Below are 21014 nucleotides of genomic sequence, written 5' to 3'. Positions count from 1 at the left end.
TTGCCTGTTCTATTTCTGTGCAAAATGCCCCTGGAATTTTGATGAGGATTGTGCTGAATCTATAGATTGCTCTGTGAAGTATAAACCTTTTATTAACATTCATTATTCCAATCCATGAGCACAAAACATCTATTTGCATCATCTTCAGTTTCTTTCCTCAATGTCTTACAGTTTTCTGTGTACAGATCTCTTACCACCTCGATTAAATTTATTCTTAGGTATTTTATTGTTCTTGATGTAATTGTAACTGAGACGGTGTTTTAAATTTCCCTTTCTGATAGTTTACTATTACTTCTTTTCTTTCCTAGTTGCTATGGCTGGGATTTTCAGAACTACGTTGAACAGGAATGGTGAGAGCGGGCACCCTTGTCGTTTTTCTTTTTTGGCTGCTCTGTGGCACATGGAGTTCCTGGGCCAAGGATAAGATCTCAGTTGCAGTTGTGACCTAAGCTGCAGCTACAGCAATGCTAGATCCTTAACCCACTGTGCCAGGCCAGGAATTGAACCTGTATCCTAGTGCTCCCAAGATGCCACCAATCCTGTTGTGCCACAGCAGGAACTCCTTTTTTTATTCTGTTTTAAACTTCTTTTGGGGCCATACCCAGGCACTGAATCTGAGCTGCAGTTGCAACCTACCCTGAAGGTTCGGCAACACTGGATCCTTAACCCACTGCTGCTGGGCAAGGGATCAAACCTGTGCCTCAGTAGTGACCTGAGCTGCTCCAGAGAGTGTGCCACAGTGGGAACTCCACCCTTGTCTTATTCTTGATCTCAGAGGAAAATCTTTCAGCCTTTCCCTGTTGAGTATGTTGACTGGGGGTCGTCAATATGGCCTCTACTGTGATAGGCTCTTTTTACACCCACTTCATGGAAAACTTTTTGTCATGAATGGGTATTAAATTTTGTCAAATGCTTTTTCTGCATCTATTGAGGTACTCATATGATTTTTCCTTTTCATTCTATTAACTGGTGAATTACATTAATTCATTTCTGTATGTTGAGTCATCTGTGCCTCCCAGGGATAAATCCCACTTGATCATGGTGTGTGTTCCTTTCACTGTTCTGTTAAATTCAGTTTGCTAGAACTGTGTTAAGAATTTTGCATCTAGAGTCATTAAGCATATTAGCCTGGAGTTTTCTTTTCCTGTAATATTCTTGTGTGTTATTATCAGGGTACTACTGACCCAGTAAAATGAGTTTGGAAATATTCCCTCCTCTTAAGTTTTTTGGGAAGAATTTGAGAAGCACTGGTATTAATTCTTATTCAAATGTTTGATAGAATTTACCAGTGAATCTATCTGGTCCTGGGCTTTTCCCTTACAGAAGGTGTTGGGTTTTTTTTTAGGGCCGTGCACACGGCATATGGAAGCTCCCTGGCTAGTGGTCAATTTGGATGCAGCCACCAACCTATGCCATAGCCACACCAAATCCGAGCTGCATCTGCGACCTATGCTGTGGCTTGTAGCAATGCCAGATCCTTAACCCACTGAGGATCTGGCATCCTCATGGACTAGTTGGGTTCTTAACCTGCAAAGCCACAATGGGAACTCTTCTTATGGAAGATTTTTGTCTGCTCATTCAATGTCCTTATTAGTTATTAATCTGTTCAAGTTTCTAATTTCTTCATGATTCAGTTTTGGCAGGCTGTATGTTTCTAGGGATTCGTGCATTTCTTCTAGGGTGTCAAATTTATTGGCATAAACTTGTTCATGGCAGACTTAGGATACTTTGTATTTCTGTGGTATCATGTGTGAAGTCTCTTCTTTCATTTCCAATTTTGTATTTGAGTTTTCTCTTTTTGTCTTTCTAGTCTAGCTAAAGTTGGTCAATTTTGTTTATTTTTTAAAAAACTAGCAGCTAGTTTCATTAAACTTTTCTCGTATTTTTCTGGTTCCTACCAGTTTATTTTGTTTCTGCTCAGATCTTCCTATTGCTACCTTTGGGCTTAGTTGTTCTTTTTCTAGTTCTTGAGGAATAAAGTTAGGTTGTTTGAAATCTTTCTTTTCTTTTGTTCTTTTGTCAGCTGCACCTGTGGCATATGGAAGTTCCCAGGTCAGGGACTGAATGCAAGTTGCGTCTGTGACCTACGACACAGCTGTGGCAATGTCGCATCCTCAACCTGCTCTGCCAGGCCACGGACTGATCTGGCACTGCCAAAGAGACGAGCTGGATCATTAACCCACTGTGCCACAGCAGGAACTCCTCTTTTTCTTATATATATGTTTTCGTCTATAAACTCTTCTTAGAACTCCGTTTGCTACAATCCCTTAAGTCCCCCCTCCCTCTTTTTTGGCTGTCCCTTGGCATATGGAGTTCCTGGGCCAGGGAACAGATCTGAGCTACAGCTGCCACCTACATGGTTGGCAATGCCAGATCCTTTAACCCAGTGTGCTGGGCCAGGGATCAAACCTGCATCCTGGCACTTCAGAGATGCCACCAATCCTGCTTCGCTACAGTGGGAACTCTGGCCCCACCCATAAGTTTTGGTGTGTTCTATTTCCATTTTCATATGTTTCAAGACATTTTTATTTTCATTTTTTTGTCTCTTTAGGGCCACACCCGTGGGATATTTAAGTTCCCAGGCCAGGGGTAGAATTGGAGCTCCAGATGCTGGCCTATGCCACAGCCACAGCAACATGGGATCTGAGCCACGTCAGCGACCTACACCGCAGCTCAAGGCAATGCCAGATCCTTAACCCACTAAGTGAGGCCAGGGATGGAACCCATGTCCTCATGGATCCTAGTCTGGTTCATTACCATTGAGCCATGACGGGAACTCCCTGTTTCAAGACATTTTTAGATTTCTCTTTGGATGTCTTCTTTTACCCACTGGTTGTTCAGGGTGTGCTATTTAATTTCCACACATGTGTGATTTTTCCAGTTTTTCTACTGTACCTGATTTCTAGTTTCATCCCAATATGGTCAGAAAAGATTTTATTTTATTTATTTTATTATTATTATTTTTTTTGTCTTTTTGCCATTTCTTGGGCCCCTCCTGCGGTATATGGGAGGTTCCCAGGCTAGGGGTCTAATCGGAGCTGTAGCCGCCAGCATACACCAGAGCCACAGCAACGCGGGATTCAAGCCGCGTCTGCGACCTGCACCACAGCTGACAGCAACACCAGATCCTTAACCCACTGAGCAAGGGCAGGGATCGAACCCGCAACCTCATGGTTCCTAGTCGGATTCGTTAACCACTGCGCCACGACGGGAACTCCCCTTGGTATGATTTTAATCTTCTTAAATTCACTAATGCTTTCTGCTTGCTTTATAACCAGCCCTGGTGAATGTTTCATGTATGCTTGGGAAGGATGGGTGTTCTGCTGCTATTGGAGAAAATGTTCTCTATGTCTATTGGGTCCATTTGGTTCCAAAGTATAGTTTAGGTCCAACATTTCCTTATTGATTTTCTGTTTGGATGAGCTATCTATTATTGAAAATGCAGTAAAAGTTTCCTACTGTTATTGTATTGTTGTCTCTTTTTCCTTTCAGATATTCTTATTTGCTTATTATATTCAGGTGCTCTGATGACAGGTGCACATATATTTATTTATTTATTTGCCTGTGGCATATGGAAGTTCCCAGGCTAGGGGTCAAATCGGAGCTGTAGCTGCCAGCCTATGCCACAGCTCACGGCAACACGGGATCTGAGCTGTGTCTGCCACCCACACCACAGCTCACGGCAATGCTGGATCCTTAACCCACTGAGTGAGGCCAGGGATCGAACCTGTATCCTCATGGATGCTAGCTGGGCTTGTGAACTGCTGAGCCACGATGGGAACTCCAATATATTTATAATTATTATATCTTTTTAATGAATTAATCCCCTTATCATAATAATAACCTTAGTTTCTCATTAAAATTTCTGAATTAAAGTCTATTTCGTCTGATAAAAGCATAGCTACCCTCACTCTCTTTTGGTTTCTACTTACATGGAATATCTTTTTTCATCTCTTCACTTTGAACCTAAGTGTGTCCTAAAACCTGTAGTCTCCTCAGGCAGCACAGACGGGGGTCTTTTTCAAAGAATTTAAAATCCTTTCGGTTACTCTTTTAACTGGAGAATTTAATCCATTTATATTTAAAGCAATTTTTGATGGGTCAGCTCACTTTATTAGGGCCATTAATTAATTGCTATCTGGCTCTTTCGAGGCCCTTGTTCCTCCCTTCCTGTCTTCCTCCCTGAACTGGGACTTTCCAGGGTGGAATACTCTCACTCCTTTCTCTTTCGTGTGTCTGTCATCGATTTTTGCTTTGCGGCTACTGTAAAATAATTTAGATATAATATAGTCTGTTTCCTGCTGACAACTTAACTTTGACTGCATACAAAAACTCTACCCCTTCATTCTCTTCCTTTAATGTTTCTGATGTCATGACTTCACTCTTTTTATACTGTGTATACATTATAATAATCACAAATTATTTAGCTAGTTTTTTTTTTTTTTAACACTTTCATCCTTCAAACTATCCTGAGTTAGGTGGTTGGCACACCACCAGATTACAGCATTGAGTATTATGAACTGATTACATTCTTACCTGTACCAGTGTGTGGCACATATTCAGGTTATTAATAAGCGTTGTTTCGGAGTTCCCGTTGTGGCGCAGCGGAAATGAATCCAACTAGGAACCATGAGCTGCGGCTTCGATCCCTGGCCTCGCTCAGTGCGTTAAGGATCTGGCGTTGCCGTGAGCTGTGGTGTAGGTCACAGACGTGGGTCGGATCTGGCATTGCTGTGGCTGTGGCGGAGGCTGGTGGCTACAGCTCCGATTCGACCCCTAGCCTGGGAACCTCCACATGCCATGGGTGTGGCCCTAAAAAGACAAAAAAACAAATAAATAAACAAAACAAAACAAAACAAAAAAGTCCTCTCATTTCAGCTGGAAGAACTCCGTTTGGCATTTCTTATAAGGCAGGTCTAGGGCTGAAGAACTCCTTCAGCTTTGTCTGGGAAAATCTTTATCTTGTCCTCTTCTGAAGGACAACTTTGCTGCATAAAGTACTCTTGGTTGGCAGTTTTTTCTTTCAGCAAAGTGTCCGCTAAGAAATCTGCTGGTGGCCTCATGACAGAAAGTCCCCGCCCCCTGCCCCATGCTGCCTTTAAAATTCTCTTATTTTAGGTACGTTTTCTTTAAAAAGCTTTCTGCCCCTCTCCTCTTCTCCTAGGACTTCAACAATTTGTAGACTGTGTCTCCTAGTGGGTATCCCATAGCTGTTCACCTCTTCTTCATTCTTTTTCAGCCACTGATCTCTGTCCTCCTCTGACTGGATAATTTCAAAGGTCCTAATCTTCACATTTCACTCTTCCCTCTGCTCAGCCCATCCTGCCACTGATGGTCTCTACAGCATTTTCCACTTCATTCTCCATCCTCCAGCTCCAGAATTCTTTTGGCTCTTTTTACATTTTTCTCTCTCCACTGACCTTCTCATTTTGTTTGTCTTTCTGGGCTTTCTTGTAGTGGAGCTCCTTAAAACGGCTGTTTGGAATTCTTTGTTGGGGAAACCACAGATCTCCTGACTTTGGAGCTGGTTCCTAGAAAATCATCTTTTTTTTTTTTTTTGGTGATGTCACACTTCCCTGATGTTTCATGTTCTGCATCACTGTCTGCACATCTGAGGTGGCAGTCACCTCCTCCTGTCTGTACTGGCCAACCTCTTCAAAGTGTCCGATCTTGGACCGTTTTTGCTCCAGTGGTTGCTGGAACTTCTCCACTTGACCCTGCACTTTGACAAAGCCTCTCTCATCCACGTAGTCTCAGGGTCTCCTGGACCACAGCTGAGAGGGCTGGAGCTAGCTCATGGGCCACTTCGAGATCCACAGCTGGGGCCTGGGTCTGTGCTCCCATTACCTGGCACACAGGGGTGATACCTGCCCAGGGGTGAGAGCCCCTGAATCCCTGGGTGTGCAGTGCTGCTGACAGGGATTCAGGGGCTACAAACAGGCTACAGCCAGGACTACGGTTGGCAAGTCAGCCACGGGGATGTGGGCCTGTCTTCTTGAAACAGTTCTCCTTGTTCCTGGATGGCACTGGGTGTGACAATCTCCTCCTTCTTACAGACCCCAAATTGTTGAGGGAGGGATAAGAGTGAGGGACAGCTTATTCAGACATCCTGCTGACATCCACCCTCCCACTTCCTAAAAATACGTAACAATGCCTGGCATCTCAGCCTCTGCTTCAAAAGGTAAGAAGGTAGCATAGGCAGGTGGAAGATGAACTCTGTGTTTTTAGTGTTTTTGCAATTTGGGGGGACTTAACTGAGTCCCCTAAGTTTGGACGTAACATACTCCTTAAAACAACAATGCTCCCTTTGGTCTGGGAAGGAATCTAAATAAACAACCGGGGAGCCACTACTACATTACTTGTGAAAAAGAGAGGTAAAAGTGGGAAATTAATGGCAGTGTTTCCAGGTCACATTATCCTAAATTTGGTTTGCAACACAGAAGCACTCAGTCAACCAAATGACCTGAGCTCTACCCCTGCTTCTCTGATTGACTGCTGTGCAAGCCCTAGGCAAGTTACTACTCCTCGGAGCCTCAGGTTCCACACCTTTGTAAGAAAGGCGGTTGGCCTCGATGATTCCAGAGCTGGAGTGAACTAAATGGAATGAGGAGTGAAAGGGGACAGGACACATCTGGAACTCGCAGAAGCCATGTTCCTGGAATGGTCTCTTTCCCTGTCCTTTCAACATCTGTTCTGCAGATCTTTTCTTTTTTTTTTTTGTCTTTTTCTAGGGCCGCTCCCACAGCAATATGGAGGTTGCCAGGCTAGGGGTTGAATTGGAGCTGCAGCCACCGGCCTACACCACAGCCACAGCAACACGGGATCCAAGCTGCGTCTGCAACCTACACCACAGCTCACGGCAATGCCGGATCCTTAACCCACTGAGCAAGGCCAGGGATCGAACCCGTAACCTTGTGGTTCCTAGTTGGATTCGTTAACCACTGCGCCACGACGGGAACTCCTGTTCTGCACCATAATCCACTGGATAGCTGCTGTCTGGGACTTCTATTTTGAGTAGTTTTCTCTTAAAATAGTTCTTATTGTCCTAAGGTATAGTACTCACCCCCAGATGGCTCTCACAGCAGAAATTCGAACTGACGGGGGTTGTGTCTCATGAAGACCACTAACTGTTGCCTGAAGAAACTGCTGGATCAATTCAGGGGACATAGCAACAGTGAACCGACTGGCAGCCCAAAGGGCCCGGCCCAAGAGGAAAGGAGACACTGGGAGGAAGAGACAGCAATTAGGGGCTGGACAATCAAAGCTCCTGCTACTCGCCCACCGACCCCGACTCCTCAGCCTGTGTACTAACTGAGTACCACACAGTCCACCCACATGCCCACCCACCCCCACTCCCAGCCTGTGTACTAACTGGGTACCACACAATTCACACAACTTAACAGAGAGAAAAAGCATGATCTTAAAAGATAAAAGCGGGCGTGTGACCTACGGCATAGAACATTTCCCAGTTCGGCTCTTCGCCGCTGCAAAGTGCATTCAGAATACTCCAGACGAAGAAGCCTCTAAATGACTTCTCCACTTCCAGCTGGAGTGTTATAAATTATAATACCACTGCTGGCGTATTATGAATTATAGTTCTGCCACTCCTTTCTTTAAAATGTCAATAACTTCCATAGCCTCACAAACAAAGCCCACCTTAAACAGCATGGCATTCAAGACCCCCTAAGATTGGGGACTCTAGCATCACCTCTGATTTCCCTTTACGTTTTCCTTCTAAACTCAGGCACACACCCTCCCCGGGGAGTCGCCATCTGACTCGGTCATTTCCCTGCTTTGTTTATAAGCTAACACATTCAGCTCTCAGTGCATCCCATAACCGATCTCTTGGGCTGAAGTAATCCTATGTCTTTATTAGCTTTCTAATATTTTATATGTACACACACACAGACATGTATACACAGTGTGTGTATATATGCAGATAAACAGGTAGATATCCCAGCTACTGGTGTAAGGATGACTAGGCCCTGCCTCCTAAAAGATGCTTGAGGACAGAGACTATACTTATTCAGCTGTCATAGTGCTTAACTTAGTTACCTGCACAATAACCATTTAGTTGATGGGAACTATTCAACAGAACCTAACAAACTGGGCCAAATAATCACCTCCTAATCCTAATTCTCCAAGTATACAGTCCAGGGACTCCTGAAAGTCATACAAGTTAAAAAAACTATTTTCACAGCAACATCAAGACGTGATTTGTCTTTTTCACTCTCATTCCTTGCTGAGTACACAGTGGAGTTTTCCCAAGGTTTTATGATGTGTGACAGCATGGCGCTGACAGCTAATGGAACGGATGCTTGCACTGCTGGTGTTTCGTAGACTTACAGCTTTAATTTCTTTCTTTCTTTCTTTTTTTCTTTTAGGGCTGCAACTGCGGCACATGGAAGTTTCCAGGCTAGGAGTCCAGTCAGAGCTGTAGCTGCCAGCCTACACCACAGCTCATGACAATGCCAGATCCTTAACCCACTGAGTGAGGCCAGGGATTAAACCTGTGTCCTCATGGATAGTAGCTTGGTTAGCTGCCACTGAGCCATACTGGGAACTCTTGACAGCTTTAATTTCTAATACTGTTACCTGTGACTCACCAAAAAATCCCTTTTGGGATCACTGATAGTTTTTTAAAGTGTAAAGGAGTCCTGAGATCAAAAAGTTTGAGCATGACTTGTTTAGAAAAGCTTTGCTAGAGCAAATTCTACAGAAGACACATTGATGGGTTTGAGAAACGCCAACACTTTGATACGACAGGCACTGTCCATTAGGTGCCAGGCACTGTGGGGAAAAGAAGGCACCCAACATGATTTCTAGTGTCAAAGTCTTACATCCTAGTAGGAGAAAGAAAACACACTCACCAACTACAACATAATGTAGCACATGATAAATGCAGAGTAAAGAAGAGTATATCCCAGCGCATATGAGCCTGGGATCCTCAACCATTTTAATTCCGTGATTTTTTTTTTTTTCTTTTTGGGGCCACACCCACGGCACATGGAGGTTCCCAGGCTAGGGGGTCTAATCGGAGCTGTTGCTGCCGGCCTACACCACAGCCATAGCAACGCCAGATCTGAGCCGCATCTGTGACCTACACCACAGCTCACGGCATTGCCGGATCCTTAACCCACTGAGCGAGGCCAGGGATCGAACCCGAAACCCAATGGTTCCTAGTCGGATTCGTTTCCACCGCACCAAGACGGGAACACCAAAGCTATTTTTTTTTTTAATGCTAGTGGCTAACATGCATATGAGAATAGAATGTTTAATTTTTTAATTTATTTTTGGCCATGCCTGTGGCATGCAGAAGTTTCCAGGCCAGGGATCAAGCCCAAGCCACAGCAGTGAGTCCTTAACCACTGGATCACCAGGGAACTCCTGGAACACTTTAATTAGAAAGAAAGGAGTTCCTACCGTGGTGCAGTAAATTAAGAATCCAACTGCAACAGGCTGGGTCACTACAGAGGTGTGGGTTTGATCCCCGGCCTGGTGCAGTGGGTTAAAGGATTTGGCACTGCCACAGCTGTGGTGTAGTTTGAGGCTGCAGCTCGGATTCAATCCCTGGCCCAGGAACTTCCACATGCTGTGGGTGTGGCCATTATAAAAAAAACAAAAAAAAAAAAAAGAAAGAAAGAATAAATAGTTTTAGAAAAATGACAGAAAGGCAAACAGAAAGGATAAGCCAGACACAGCTGCCTGAGGGTGTCAGGGACTCTGCAAGTCACGCCCAGCAGCCCAATCTGCATTCTGTTCAGATGCCAAAACCCAGCCCTGACTGTGAGTGCAGACGGATGTGGAGGGAAACCTGAAGAGCGGGGAAGAGCTGGAAAGGAGGCAGTCCTGGTCTCCTGGTTGGTGAGGGCTGTGTCTGGAGGGGAAGAATCTTCCGCAAAGGGATACCCATCTACGTGGACGACAGAGCCACAGACAGGTCACAGACCCTCCAGAAGCCGGCACCGGGCTAACACACACCTGAGAGGTTGAGGTCTGCCAGGACGACGTTGGTCAGGAACCCGTGTATGTGGAAGTTGACCCTGCTGTTTTTCACACTGTCAGTGATGATGGACTTCACTGAGCCGAGCGCGAGCATGCACGCCTCGTGGATCTTCCACCTGTGCAAAGGGTACCACAACCTGGTAAAACAAGCCGCACTGCCCAAAAGATAAACATCTGTGGAGGAAAATTCAGGAAAGGGCGTCTCGGCAGTCTGACCCGAAGGCCATTTAGCTGCTCTTCCAATCCGAAGCTATAGCTGCCAACAGCGTCATTTAATAATAAATTTTTCTAATTAAAAACAAAGCACCAGTCCTTCCTTTCTAGGCTCTTAAAAAAGTGGTAAAATAAAAGCATCTTAAGGATGAGAGAAACTGCTTTAAGACAGATGATTCAAAGCAAGGACCTATTTGCCTGAGGCCTGAGGCCCAGAGCGTGTCCCTAGCCTAAGCGCCCGCTGCTCCCTCCTACCAGTGCTCCGTGCCGCTGTTTTTGCTCTGCTCAGCTTCTTGCAGATGCCGTGTGGCTGCAGCGGCCAGGGCTGCCGCACTCTCATTCTGGAAATCAGTGGCCACAGCCTAAGGAGAGACAGGAGGAGCAAAATGTTCTCGTGCAAATTAAATCCACTTTCACTGAAAAGTGCAAATTTAACTGCACACTGAATGGCTCTAATTCTTTCACATGCACATACTCAACCTGACTGAGCCCATTAAAAATACAACCTCTAGGAGTTCCCACTGTGGTTCAACAGAAACGAATCCAACTAGCATCCATGAAGATGTGGGTTTGATCCCTGACCTCACTCAGTGGGTTGAGGATCTGGCGTTGCCGTGAGCTGTGGTGTAGGTTGCAGATGTGGCTCGGATCCCGAGTTGCTGTGGCTGTGGTGTAGGCTGGCAGCTGCAGCTCCGATTCAACCCCTAGCCTGGGAACTTCCATATGCCTTGAGTGTGGCCCTAAAAAGCAAAAAGAACCCCCAAAAAAACAAAACAAAAAAAACCCTCCAATTGTACCAAGGTCTCAAGATGAGGACTTCCTACTGTGGCACTGAGGGTTAAAGATGCGTTATCTTCAAGGTGGCTTGGGTTCAATCCCTGGCCCAGGAACTTCAAGATGCTGCAGGTGTGACTGGAAAAAGAAGCAACAAAAAAAGGTCTTGAGGAGTTCCCATTGTGGCTTATTGGGTTAAGAACCCGACTAGCATCCATGAAGATGCAGGTTCAATCCCTGGTCTTGCTCAGTGGGTTAAAGATCTGGCGTTGCTGTGGCTATGGTGTAGGTTGCAGATGCGGTTTCGATTGACCCCTAGCCTGGGAACTTTCATATACCATGGGTAGAGCCATAAAAAGAAAAAAAAGAAAAGGGAAAAAAAGGTCTCAAATGAGGAGTTCCTGTTGTGGCGCAGTGGTTAACGAATCCGACTAGGAACCACGAGGTTGCGGGTTTGGTCCCTGCCCTTTCTCAGTGGGTTAATGATCCGGCGTTGCCGTGAGCTGTGGTGTAGGTTGCAGATGCGGTTTCGATTGACCCCTAGCCTGGGAACTTTCATATACCATGGGTAGAGCCATAAAAAGAAAAAAAAGAAAAGGGAAAAAAAGGTCTCAAATGAGGAGTTCCTGTTGTGGCGCAGTGGTTAACGAATCCGACTAGGAACCACGAGGTTGCGGGTTTGGTCCCTGCCCTTTCTCAGTGGGTTAATGATCCGGTGTTGCCGTGAGCTGTGGTGTAGGTTGCAGATGCGGTTTCGATTGACCCCTAGCCTGGGAACTTTCATATACCATGGGTAGAGCCATAAAAAGAAAAAAAAGAAAAGGGAAAAAAAGGTCTCAAATGAGGAGTTCCTGTTGTGGCGCAGTGGTTAACGAATCCGACTAGGAACCACGAGGTTGCGGGTTTGGTCCCTGCCCTTTCTCAGTGGGTTAATGATCCGGCGTTGCCGTGAGCTGTGGTGTAGGTTGCAGATGCGGCTCGGATCCCACGTTGCTGTGGCTCTGGCGTAGGCCGGTGGCTACAGCTCCGATTCGACCCCTAGCCTGGGAACCTCCATATGCCGCGGGAGCAGCCCAAAGAAATACCAAAAAGACAAAAAAAAAAAAAAAAAAAAAAAAAGTCTCAAATGAATTTAATTTCAGCAGTACCTATATCTCCTCAGTGGCCAAGCACTGTAAAGCTATATTCAGCAGAGCCTAAGGGATCAATGACAGATTCAGCTGTGGATGGCAGGGGACTGGACATTTACTCCTGGGAGCCTGACTGTGGAAAGAAGAGGCTGATCTACTAACTGAAACTTGGGTGGTCTTTCGTAGGTGCCTTAGAAATACCAGGGCTACCGAGACACGTTCAGCAAGTGCAAGCACGAGCTGTGCACCCAACAGGTAGCAAGTACAGCCCCTCACAAACACGTCGATGTTCCAGGCAGAGCCAGAGAAAAAGGAGCAGACGTCTGGATGTTTGTCTCCCAGCAAGATACACAGTCTAAAATTTTAGGGCTGCACCTGTCCCCAGGCTAGGGGTTGAACTGGAGCTGCAGCTGCCGGCCTACGCCACAGCTACAGCAACATCAGATCCGAGCCGTGCCTGCAAACCACACCACAGCTCAGGGCAAGGCTGGATCCTTAACTCACTGAGCAAGGCCAGGGATCGAATCTCATGGATACTAGTCGGGTTCTTAACCCGCTGAGCCACAGTGGGAACTCTACACATACATACTTATACACACACACACGCTTTTTAAAAAACATTTGTCAACCTCAGTTTGTGCTAGACTTTTCCTGGAGTGAATTAAACTGAAAAGACTGATTCGACCACCCTTACTCGCTAGAACACGATCCTCTGCACAGTTTTTACATCTAACATTACATGTAAATCGGAACTGGAAACCATGACTTCAGAATTCCCGAGTCTCGGAGTTCCTGTCGTGGCGCAGTGGTTAATGAATCTGATTAGGAACCATGAGGTTGCGAGTTTGATCCCTGGCCTTGCTCAGTGGGTTAAGGATCTGGCGTTGCTGTGAGCTGTGGTGTAGGTCGCAGACACAGCTCGGATCCCACGTTGCTGTGGCTCTGGCGTAGGCCGGTGGCTACGGCTCCGATTAAACCCCTAGCCTGGGAATCTCCATATGCAGCGGGAGTGGCCCTAGAAAAGGCAAAAAGGCAAACCCCCAAAAAGCAAAAAACCAAAACAGAATTCCCGAGTCTCAAACGTCTTTCGAGATGCTCTTGTCATCCACCCAAAGCCCAAGATAAAGTCACCCAACAACACCGCTCAGCGTGGGCTCAGTGTCGAGAAAGCAGCGGGGAAGTTCAAGTTTGGGATTACCCGGCAGAAGTAAGGTAAGCCTCTCACCAGCAACAGGTCCTGAGCTGCGATCCTAACCGTGTAGGAGAAGGTGTCGTCATCTTCATCCTCGACGAACTGCTGGGGGTTGGCCGTCCACACTTTAATCTGGAAGGACGACGATGGCGTGAGGTCTCCATGCGGCTGCCTATCTGGTGCACACACGTGCCCTCCGTGCAGCCACACGTGCCAAGTTCAACCTCCTGTTTTCATCCTGAACAGAACTCTACTCTCTCTGGTGCAGAGAAGCCAAGCCTTTACACCAAGGTGAGCGGCCAAGGCCGCTGCTCACCTGCTACTGTGGACGCAGGCCGCCTGCCAGCTGCTACTCTGATGGATCCATGTTCTCAGCACATTGGGTCTGAGGGGGTAATTAAGTCAATTCTTGTGCTATTCAGTTAAGACAGGTCTTATCTTTTCAACGCTCATTTCCGGTCTAATGATGCACCAGCCAGGGCCATGGTCTGAACTCTGTATTTCACTATTCTCCTTTCAGAGAAAGGACGGGTTCTTCTGGATATCAGAGTCTTTGCTTAGTGGTCCTAAAACCAGAAGGATTCTAAAAGTTCAATGACCTAATGTAGGAGGTGATAAAGCCCATCACCCAGGGATCTGGCAATAACATGACATCAAAGCTTTCCTACAACTTTCCTACAAGGTCTGTTTCTAGGAATGAATCGCTCTTTTGACCTCGATCTCACATTCAAGTTGCACTTCCCAGAACGAGCTGCCAAGTGCCTTCCGAAGGCGCTTTACCTGCTCCTCGGTGATCTGCATGTACAGGATGACGTAGTAAATCAGCTCGGGCAGGGCTTTCCTAACAGTGCTTTTGAATTTGCTGTTTTCTAGGAGAGCGTGCACAAATTCAAAAATGCTGAAAACGAGATTTTCGAAGCCCAGGACTTCACCTACAGGAAATACACAAGAGAGGAGGTTAATGACCAGAAAGCACAAGGAAGGCACAGAGCCTGGAAATGAACTACGCTGCTTGCTCTCTGTAAGTTAATGGATATTGAAAGTACTTGCTAATTATTATTCCCCCGGGAACGGAAGAGAGGGCTGAGGAGTCAAACGAAAGGAACTTGGTTTTTCAAGTGAAACAGTAAGACCCGCTGACGATATTTTCTACTCAGAAATCCCATGATTTTGAGATTTATGCAAACGCCTCTTAGAAACAGACCAGCAACTTTCAATTCTGCACTTCCCCACATCAACCACCCTGAAAGGAACCTCAACTGGAACACGCACTCAAGACCGGGAAGCCTCTAAGCTCCTGCCTTTTCTCTGTCTTTCCCTCGCTAGCTCCCTCTGCTCAGAAAGTAGGACGCCAGCTAAGACCAAAGAAACCACATACCGTCCGAATCCACAGGGTCTTCTACTTCCTCTGTGTAATTGACCTCCGTCCTCACATAAGTATGACGCAGAGTAAAGAAACAGAATCTGGAGTCTGCTTTATATACATTCTACAAGGGAACGCTACACACTCCAACGCTAAGAGCAGATACTTTAAAACAGGTGGAAGCACCCAACACCAGCTTCCCAACTACCAGTGGTGGCAGGTCCCTTAAACTTTCTGGAAAGGATATAAAGCCGCACTTTCTGTTAGGGTGTTCCACACAATAGGCAGAATTTGCTGCATGGAGGCCACCATGTGCTTTGGGAAGTTTTTCACCAGGGCTGTCACTGCCTGAGAAGTTAAAGAGAAAAACCCCGAGAGTCACAAGTGCTATGGAAGAAAAACCACCCACTCGAGGCCCCCCTTCAACTCCAAGCCTCTCCACAGCAGTGTGTGTTTACCTTCAGGACTTCCATCTTAAACCCGCTGTCGGACGTGGGGCCGTCGGGGATCTGGAGGGCCTGGACAAAGGCCTCTGTGAACTGCTGCACCACAGGGAGGATCAGCACCTTGGCGGCACCCTGGGCAGGGGAACCAGAGTTGGCACCGGGCACACCCTCATCAGGGCCTTGGGGGCACAGGTCTACCCCTGAGCTAAGAGCCCACACAGTGGGCAGGTCTCCTCAGGCTCGGGCCCAGGCAAGAGGGCGTGGCCAGCTGCTGGAGGTGGCCTCACGACCCGCTCCCTCACCTGACACCTGCAGGTCCTCACCAGGAGCTTCTCGAAAGCTATTACATGAGAGCCACTTTTCAAAGCTACTTCTGAGTCTCAAGTGTTCACCAGAGGGTGGTAAGAGTAGCAAGTTCTGGGCGACTACTGTGACAAGGATGCAGGATGAGGTGCAAGAAGGATAAGGTTCCAGTGAGAGGAAACTAAACTGTAACCAAGCAAGCAAGAACTGGAATCAGAACTCTAAAGCACGCATGCTGCAGGCTGCGGCCCACCGGGCGCCGCTGCACCGGGCCTCCAGGCAGGCCACCTGCTCACCTTCTCCAGCTCCTCCATGTTGCAGATCATATGGGCACAAGTGGTGAAGATCTCCACGGCTCGGGACCGGGTTCGAATCCCGTACACCTGGGAAACAAGTTCCAGCACAGCCGTGAGACGGGTGTGTGTGTGTGTCTGACTAGAAGAAAAAAGCTAACTGCAATCCTGATGTGAGAATGGATTCCTGAGAGATGGGAAACGTCATCCACTGACGTCTGAGAGACAGACTTTTATAATTTAGGGAATAAAAGGCGGCAGGCTGTTAGAACCTCTTAGATCAGCCTTATCTACAGGTTTCTGCAGGCGAATGGGACTAAAAATATCAAGCTGGGTTCTGCTGGAACCCCCACCCCCACCCCATGGTCAGTGTATTTCTTGAAAAACACAGCCCTCGGCTGGGGACAGAGAGGAGTAGGAGGGTAAAACGTCACCCCTAAGAGGTGTCAGTAACCTGCCGCCTCGATGGGAAAGCGAGGGCCTGTCCGGTCAGCGCAGTGATGGACTGGGAGCTGGGGTGGGGGACTCAGCGAGGCTGAGGCAGCACGAAGGCGCGGTGCTCAGAGGAGACCTCCAGCTACTGCGCCCTCCCTCAGGGGCAGTCCCCGCAGATACAAGGGAAAGGGCTCCAGGTGACCCCGTCCAGGTCTCTGTCAGCTCGAGCCTTCAGGCTTGGGAATTGGCAGCAAACACAACTGTCTCCCACCAGAGGGGGAGGCTGGCCAGAGCCCAAGCGCCTCCTGCTGCCTACCTCGGCCATGGTGAAGATCTTGTACATCTCTGGGAGAATGACAGGAGCCACGAGGGGCATCTGGGTGTCTGTTACCTCGCGAGTGAATTCTACAAAGAAAAAAGTAGCGCTGTAAAAAAAAATATATTCCTACATAAAGACGTTAAGTGTGGCAGTTTGCAAACAGATAGCACCCAGGTAAAGACACTGCCTGGGGCCTCACCTGGGGAGGAGGGGTGGGACAGTCTGGCTAATCATGTCAGAAGGGGGAAGAGAACAGTAGGAGCACACAGGAGACGGGGAGCGAAAACCTTCAGGAAATGCTGAAAGAAAATCTGTAGGAATTGTGGCTCAGCAGGTTAAGGACCCGATGTGGTGTCTACGAGGAGGCGAGTTTGGTCCCTGAACTCGCTCTGTGGGTTTAGGATCTGGCGTCGCCGAGGCTGTGGTGTAGGTTGGCAGCTAGTCTGGGAAACTCCATATGCCACTGGTGCGGCCGTAAAAAAACCAAAAGAAAAACCTGTAACAAAACTATGTAAAAACCTTTGCGAGGCCACCTTGGAAATTCTGAATCCATCTCGTCTGCCCAGGTATCAATAGCCAGGTGTACCTGGAGGTGTCTCGCCCCTGGGCCCACCTTCAGTACCCGCCCCAGGAGCTGCTCTGATGCAGGTACTAAAATGCATGCAGACTCACTGGGCTCCACCTCCACCTGGACAAGTGCCCCTGCCCTGAGCCCGATGCCAGAGGCCACTGCTCCAGGGAACCAGGGACTTCCATCCACCCTACGAATGTGGCAAAAAGCAACATGCAGTGGAAAGGGACCTGAAGAAGGAGAAGAGGGCATGGCCTTGCTCCGCCCGCACTTCCCAGACCCCTGAGGCTCCGAGAGGGCGAGGGCCCCAGGAGGGCGTTGCTAAGTGCGCAATCCTGCCTGCAGCCCAGCGTCTGCTCACTCCTCTGCTGCCTCGCCCACCGCACGCGCTCCTCTCGGGATCATTTTTGGTGGTCTCCATTTACCAGCACTTTACACGCTTCAGTCCAGACTAAGTGTTCTCAAGTCACCTGGGACGCTGGCAAGGTCAGTCTCCAAAGTTCTCTGAGACTGAAGAAAAGCTGGAGCTTGTGGCTTACACATTTCAATCCTGCCTTGGTGCCTGCATCTCCCGGTTTTTATGTCCTTTACGACATCTCTATAAGACCCTGGGGGACTGCAGGGTCAGGGGAGGGCTCTACAGGTCAGTCCCTACTGCTCAGCGCCACGCTGTCGCCCAGCTCCTGGTAGGCACTCCTGTCACTCAGGACCCAAGGACGAAGCCAGGGAAAGGCTCCTGGTACCTGTCAGCACTCGCATGGCTCCATGGACTGCGTTTAAGTCTCCGCTCACCAGCATCTCCATGAGCAGGTTGAAGAGCTGGGGCCAGGCTTCAGGCCAGTCCCAGTGCGCGATGGCTGACACGGCATAGGCCACGCTGGAGCGCACCTTGCTTATCGACTCTCTCAACCCGCTGGGCAGCAGCTCCCGGATGACGATTTTTGCCTGCAGAGGAGAAATGCCCGCCTGCCATTAGAGCAGTCTGCGAGGGACTAGGGAGTCCTGTCTAGTCTCCCTGCTGGCAAAGCAATGCGTAGTCATAACCTACATGGGAAAAAAGAAGGGGTGTGTGTATATGAATGACTGATTCACTGTGCTGTACACGCGGGACTAACACAGCACTGTAAGTCAACCAATAACAGTAAAAAAGAAAGAAAGAGAGAGACATTATGGAGGGCAGTAATGCCTGATGTTTGGTGTTAGAATTTCCATTAAGAAAGAAAAGGAGATGTTCCCATTGTGGCACAGCAGTAACAAATCTGACTGGTATCCATGAGGATGTAGGTTCGATCCCTGGACTCACTCAGTGGATCAGGGATCCAGTGTTGCTGAGAGCTGTGGTGTAGGTCGCAGACATGGTTCAGATTCCCCATGGCTGTGGCTGTGGTGTAGGCCGGCAGCTACAGCTCTGACTCGCCCCCTAGCCTGGGAATTTCCATGTGCCGCAGGTATGGCCCTAAAAAGCAAAAAAAAGGAGCTTCTGTTGTGGCTCAGTGGTAATGAACCTGACTAGCATCCATGAGGATGCCTGGCCTTGGTCGGTGGGTTAAGGAACCAGCGTTGCCGTGGTGTAGGTTGCAGACTCAGTTTGCATCCCGAATTGCTATGGCTGTGGTGTAGGCCAGCATTTATAACTATGATTTGACCCCTAGCCTGGGACTTCCATATGCTGTGGCTGCGGCGCTCCCCACCCCGCCCAAAAAAGAAAGCAAAGCAGAGCAACGTGTACAAGGTACTGCATATCTATGGAGAACTCCCAAATATAAACTGCAAGCAGCTCACCCAGACGGCTCACCTTTGATCTCTAAACTCACGCTGTCTATGGCAGGAGCCACCAGCTACACGTGGCCATTTAAATTTAAGTTAATTAGGGAGTCCTGTGTTGCTGTGGCTCTGGTGTAGGCCAGTGGCTATGGCTCCGATTCGACCCCTAGCCTGGGAACCTCCATATGCCGCAAGGGCGGCCCAAGAAATAGCAAAAAAAAAAAAAAAAAAAAAAATTTAAGTTAATTAAAATTAAAGGGAATTAAAACTTCAGGTCCTCGGCTGCATCAGCCCCAGGGTAAGCACTGCCCACCGTGGTGGCTGGTGGTGACAGGGGCAGCACAGGTGCGCAACAGCCCACCAAGGCAGAGTCCCACTGGACGGCGTCACTCCGGACCTACTACCTCAGAACTTCTTAGGGCCCAGAATGGCTGCACAGCGAGGACTAAATAGAAACATTACTTCAGTTAATCCTCGAATAATTCTTTGAAGCTGGAATTTTAGATACTTAGGAAACTGAAGCTTAGAAGCTAAAATACCTCCCAGCTATTTCCTAGCTGAGAGGCAGCCTGAGACGGGTTCTGACCTCCATCCCTCTGCCGGGAAAGCCAGCCGCCCGGCCCACCCGTCGCCTTTTCCACCCGGTCTCTTGAGAGCGCTTTGCCCACAAAGAGTGCCAACAGCCCAATCTCCCAAGACGGCCCTCGGACCTCCACGGGTAGGCCATTCGAGTGGCCTCCTTACCCGTTCTGTAGTCTCGGGAGGCCTGAACTTCTCCGACTGGGCACACCAGTGTGTTTCCACGTACTGCTTCAGGATGACAGATGCCAGCTGTGAAGAGAGCAAGCTGAGGAGGCCGGCCAGAGAAAGTTGTTCTTCACCCGTCAAAGCCGTATTCACGGCCTGAGAGCTCCGTGTCAAGTCTATCCAAGCCTGACACCAAGTCCTAAGTTATTCAAACAAAGGGACATCCCCTACAAACCGAGCCCATCAGTCTGGACTTACCTGGCGGATGGCCAGCGCCCCCTGGGGGTCTACGGTCAGTTCTGCCAGGTGCACGCCAAATTCTGAAAGAGAACGTTCACTGTGAGTTTAAGAGCAACCGGGAGAGCCACAGCGACTTATCAGGCTCTGACCCTGACAGCAACCAGAGACTGCCCAGAAAGGCTTGGCTCACGGCCGGTAAGGGACACGGTGGCCTGCAGGGCAGTCCCTGCTCCTCCCACTTCCTCCAGCCCCCACATGGCCTCCTTTCCTGCAAAGGTGCACCCCTTAGACCAGTAAATGTAACATCTAAGTGAAAACTGGTATATCCAACCCCCCTCCCCAAATTAAAGGGTCAGATTTCAGGAGCTGCCCAGGTGTACAGTACCAGATAAGAGATGAAAATCTGGCCTGAACAGGCTCAGTCCTAAAACTACGACTCCTATAAGTGAACTGTTTTTAATAAGCAGCTCTTATTCCCAAATTAAAATTTAGATCCTTCGATGCAATCCCTATCAAAATCCCAATGGTGTTTTTGCAGAAATAGAAAAAAAACCCATCCTAAAATTCATATGGAAGCTCAAGGGACCTCAAGGACTCAGACCACCCAATTTCAAAACTTACTACCAATCTAGTCGTCAATATAACGTGCTACTGGCATCAAGACAGTCAAAGAGGAAAGAATAGTCTTTTCAACAACTGATGCTGGGACAACTGGATACCCACATGCGGAAAGACTGGACCCCTATCTAATACCATATGTAAAAACTAAAGATCTAAGACCTAAAACGGAAAATGCTTAGATGAAAACCTAGGACAAAAGCTTCATGACATTAGGTTTGGAAATTATTTCTTGGATGTGGACACCAAAGGCACAGGCAACAAAAGAAAAATTAGGCAAATTGGATTTCATGAGAATTCTAAAAATCTGTGCAAAGGACACTATCAGCCAAGTAAAACGGCTACCCACAGACTGGGAGAAAATGTGCAAATCTCTATGAATATGCGATTTAACATCCAGTCCTATAAAAAATATCCTACCACTCGACAACCAAATGACTTAATGAAATGATGGGCATAAAGTTCAAGTAGACACTTCTCCAACGACATACAAACGGCCAACAGGCACATGAAAAGATGCTCGGCATCACTAATCATCAGGCAGATGAAACCCGAACTGAGACACCACGTCACACCCATTAGGATGGCTACTATCAAAACC

General features: G+C 47.9%; 1 protein-coding gene across 12 annotated transcripts in view; it reads right to left on the bottom strand.

Annotated features, from left to right (window-relative positions):
• The window catches only part of IPO9 (importin 9), a 40332-nt gene that overhangs the window by 9924 nt on the left and 9394 nt on the right, over positions 1 to 21014 (bottom strand). For all 12 annotated transcript variants that reach the window (XR_014817553.1, XR_014817552.1, XR_014817551.1 and 9 more), the window contains 13 exons: positions 19814 to 19875; positions 19553 to 19639; positions 17788 to 17989; positions 16471 to 16559; positions 15723 to 15809; positions 15136 to 15255; positions 14925 to 15025; positions 14693 to 14751; positions 14095 to 14246; positions 13348 to 13446; positions 10474 to 10580; positions 9982 to 10121; positions 7064 to 7223 (listed from right to left, as the gene is read on the bottom strand). Coding sequence is in view for 6 of the 12 variants with exons in the window: in XM_021064519.2 (XP_020920178.1) it covers positions 7064 to 7223; positions 9982 to 10121; positions 10474 to 10580; positions 13348 to 13446; positions 14095 to 14246; positions 14693 to 14751; positions 14925 to 15025; positions 15136 to 15255; positions 15723 to 15809; positions 16471 to 16559; positions 17788 to 17989; positions 19553 to 19639; positions 19814 to 19875 (1465 nt within the window). In the remaining 6 variants the exon portion in view is untranslated. The remainder of the gene's footprint in view (positions 1 to 7063; positions 7224 to 9981; positions 10122 to 10473; positions 10581 to 13347; positions 13447 to 14094; positions 14247 to 14692; positions 14752 to 14924; positions 15026 to 15135; positions 15256 to 15722; positions 15810 to 16470; positions 16560 to 17787; positions 17990 to 19552; positions 19640 to 19813; positions 19876 to 21014) is intronic.

Source organism: Sus scrofa, chromosome 10, assembly GCF_054392235.1.
Source record: "Sus scrofa isolate SSC_HxYL_T2T_F1_AM1 chromosome 10, Sscrofa_HxYL_maternal_Yorkshire_Landrace_v2.0, whole genome shotgun sequence".
Classification (NCBI taxonomy): Eukaryota; Metazoa; Chordata; class Mammalia; order Artiodactyla; family Suidae; genus Sus; species Sus scrofa.
Note: the sequence above shows the minus strand (reverse complement) of the source record. Positions and strands in the feature narration are given on the sequence as shown.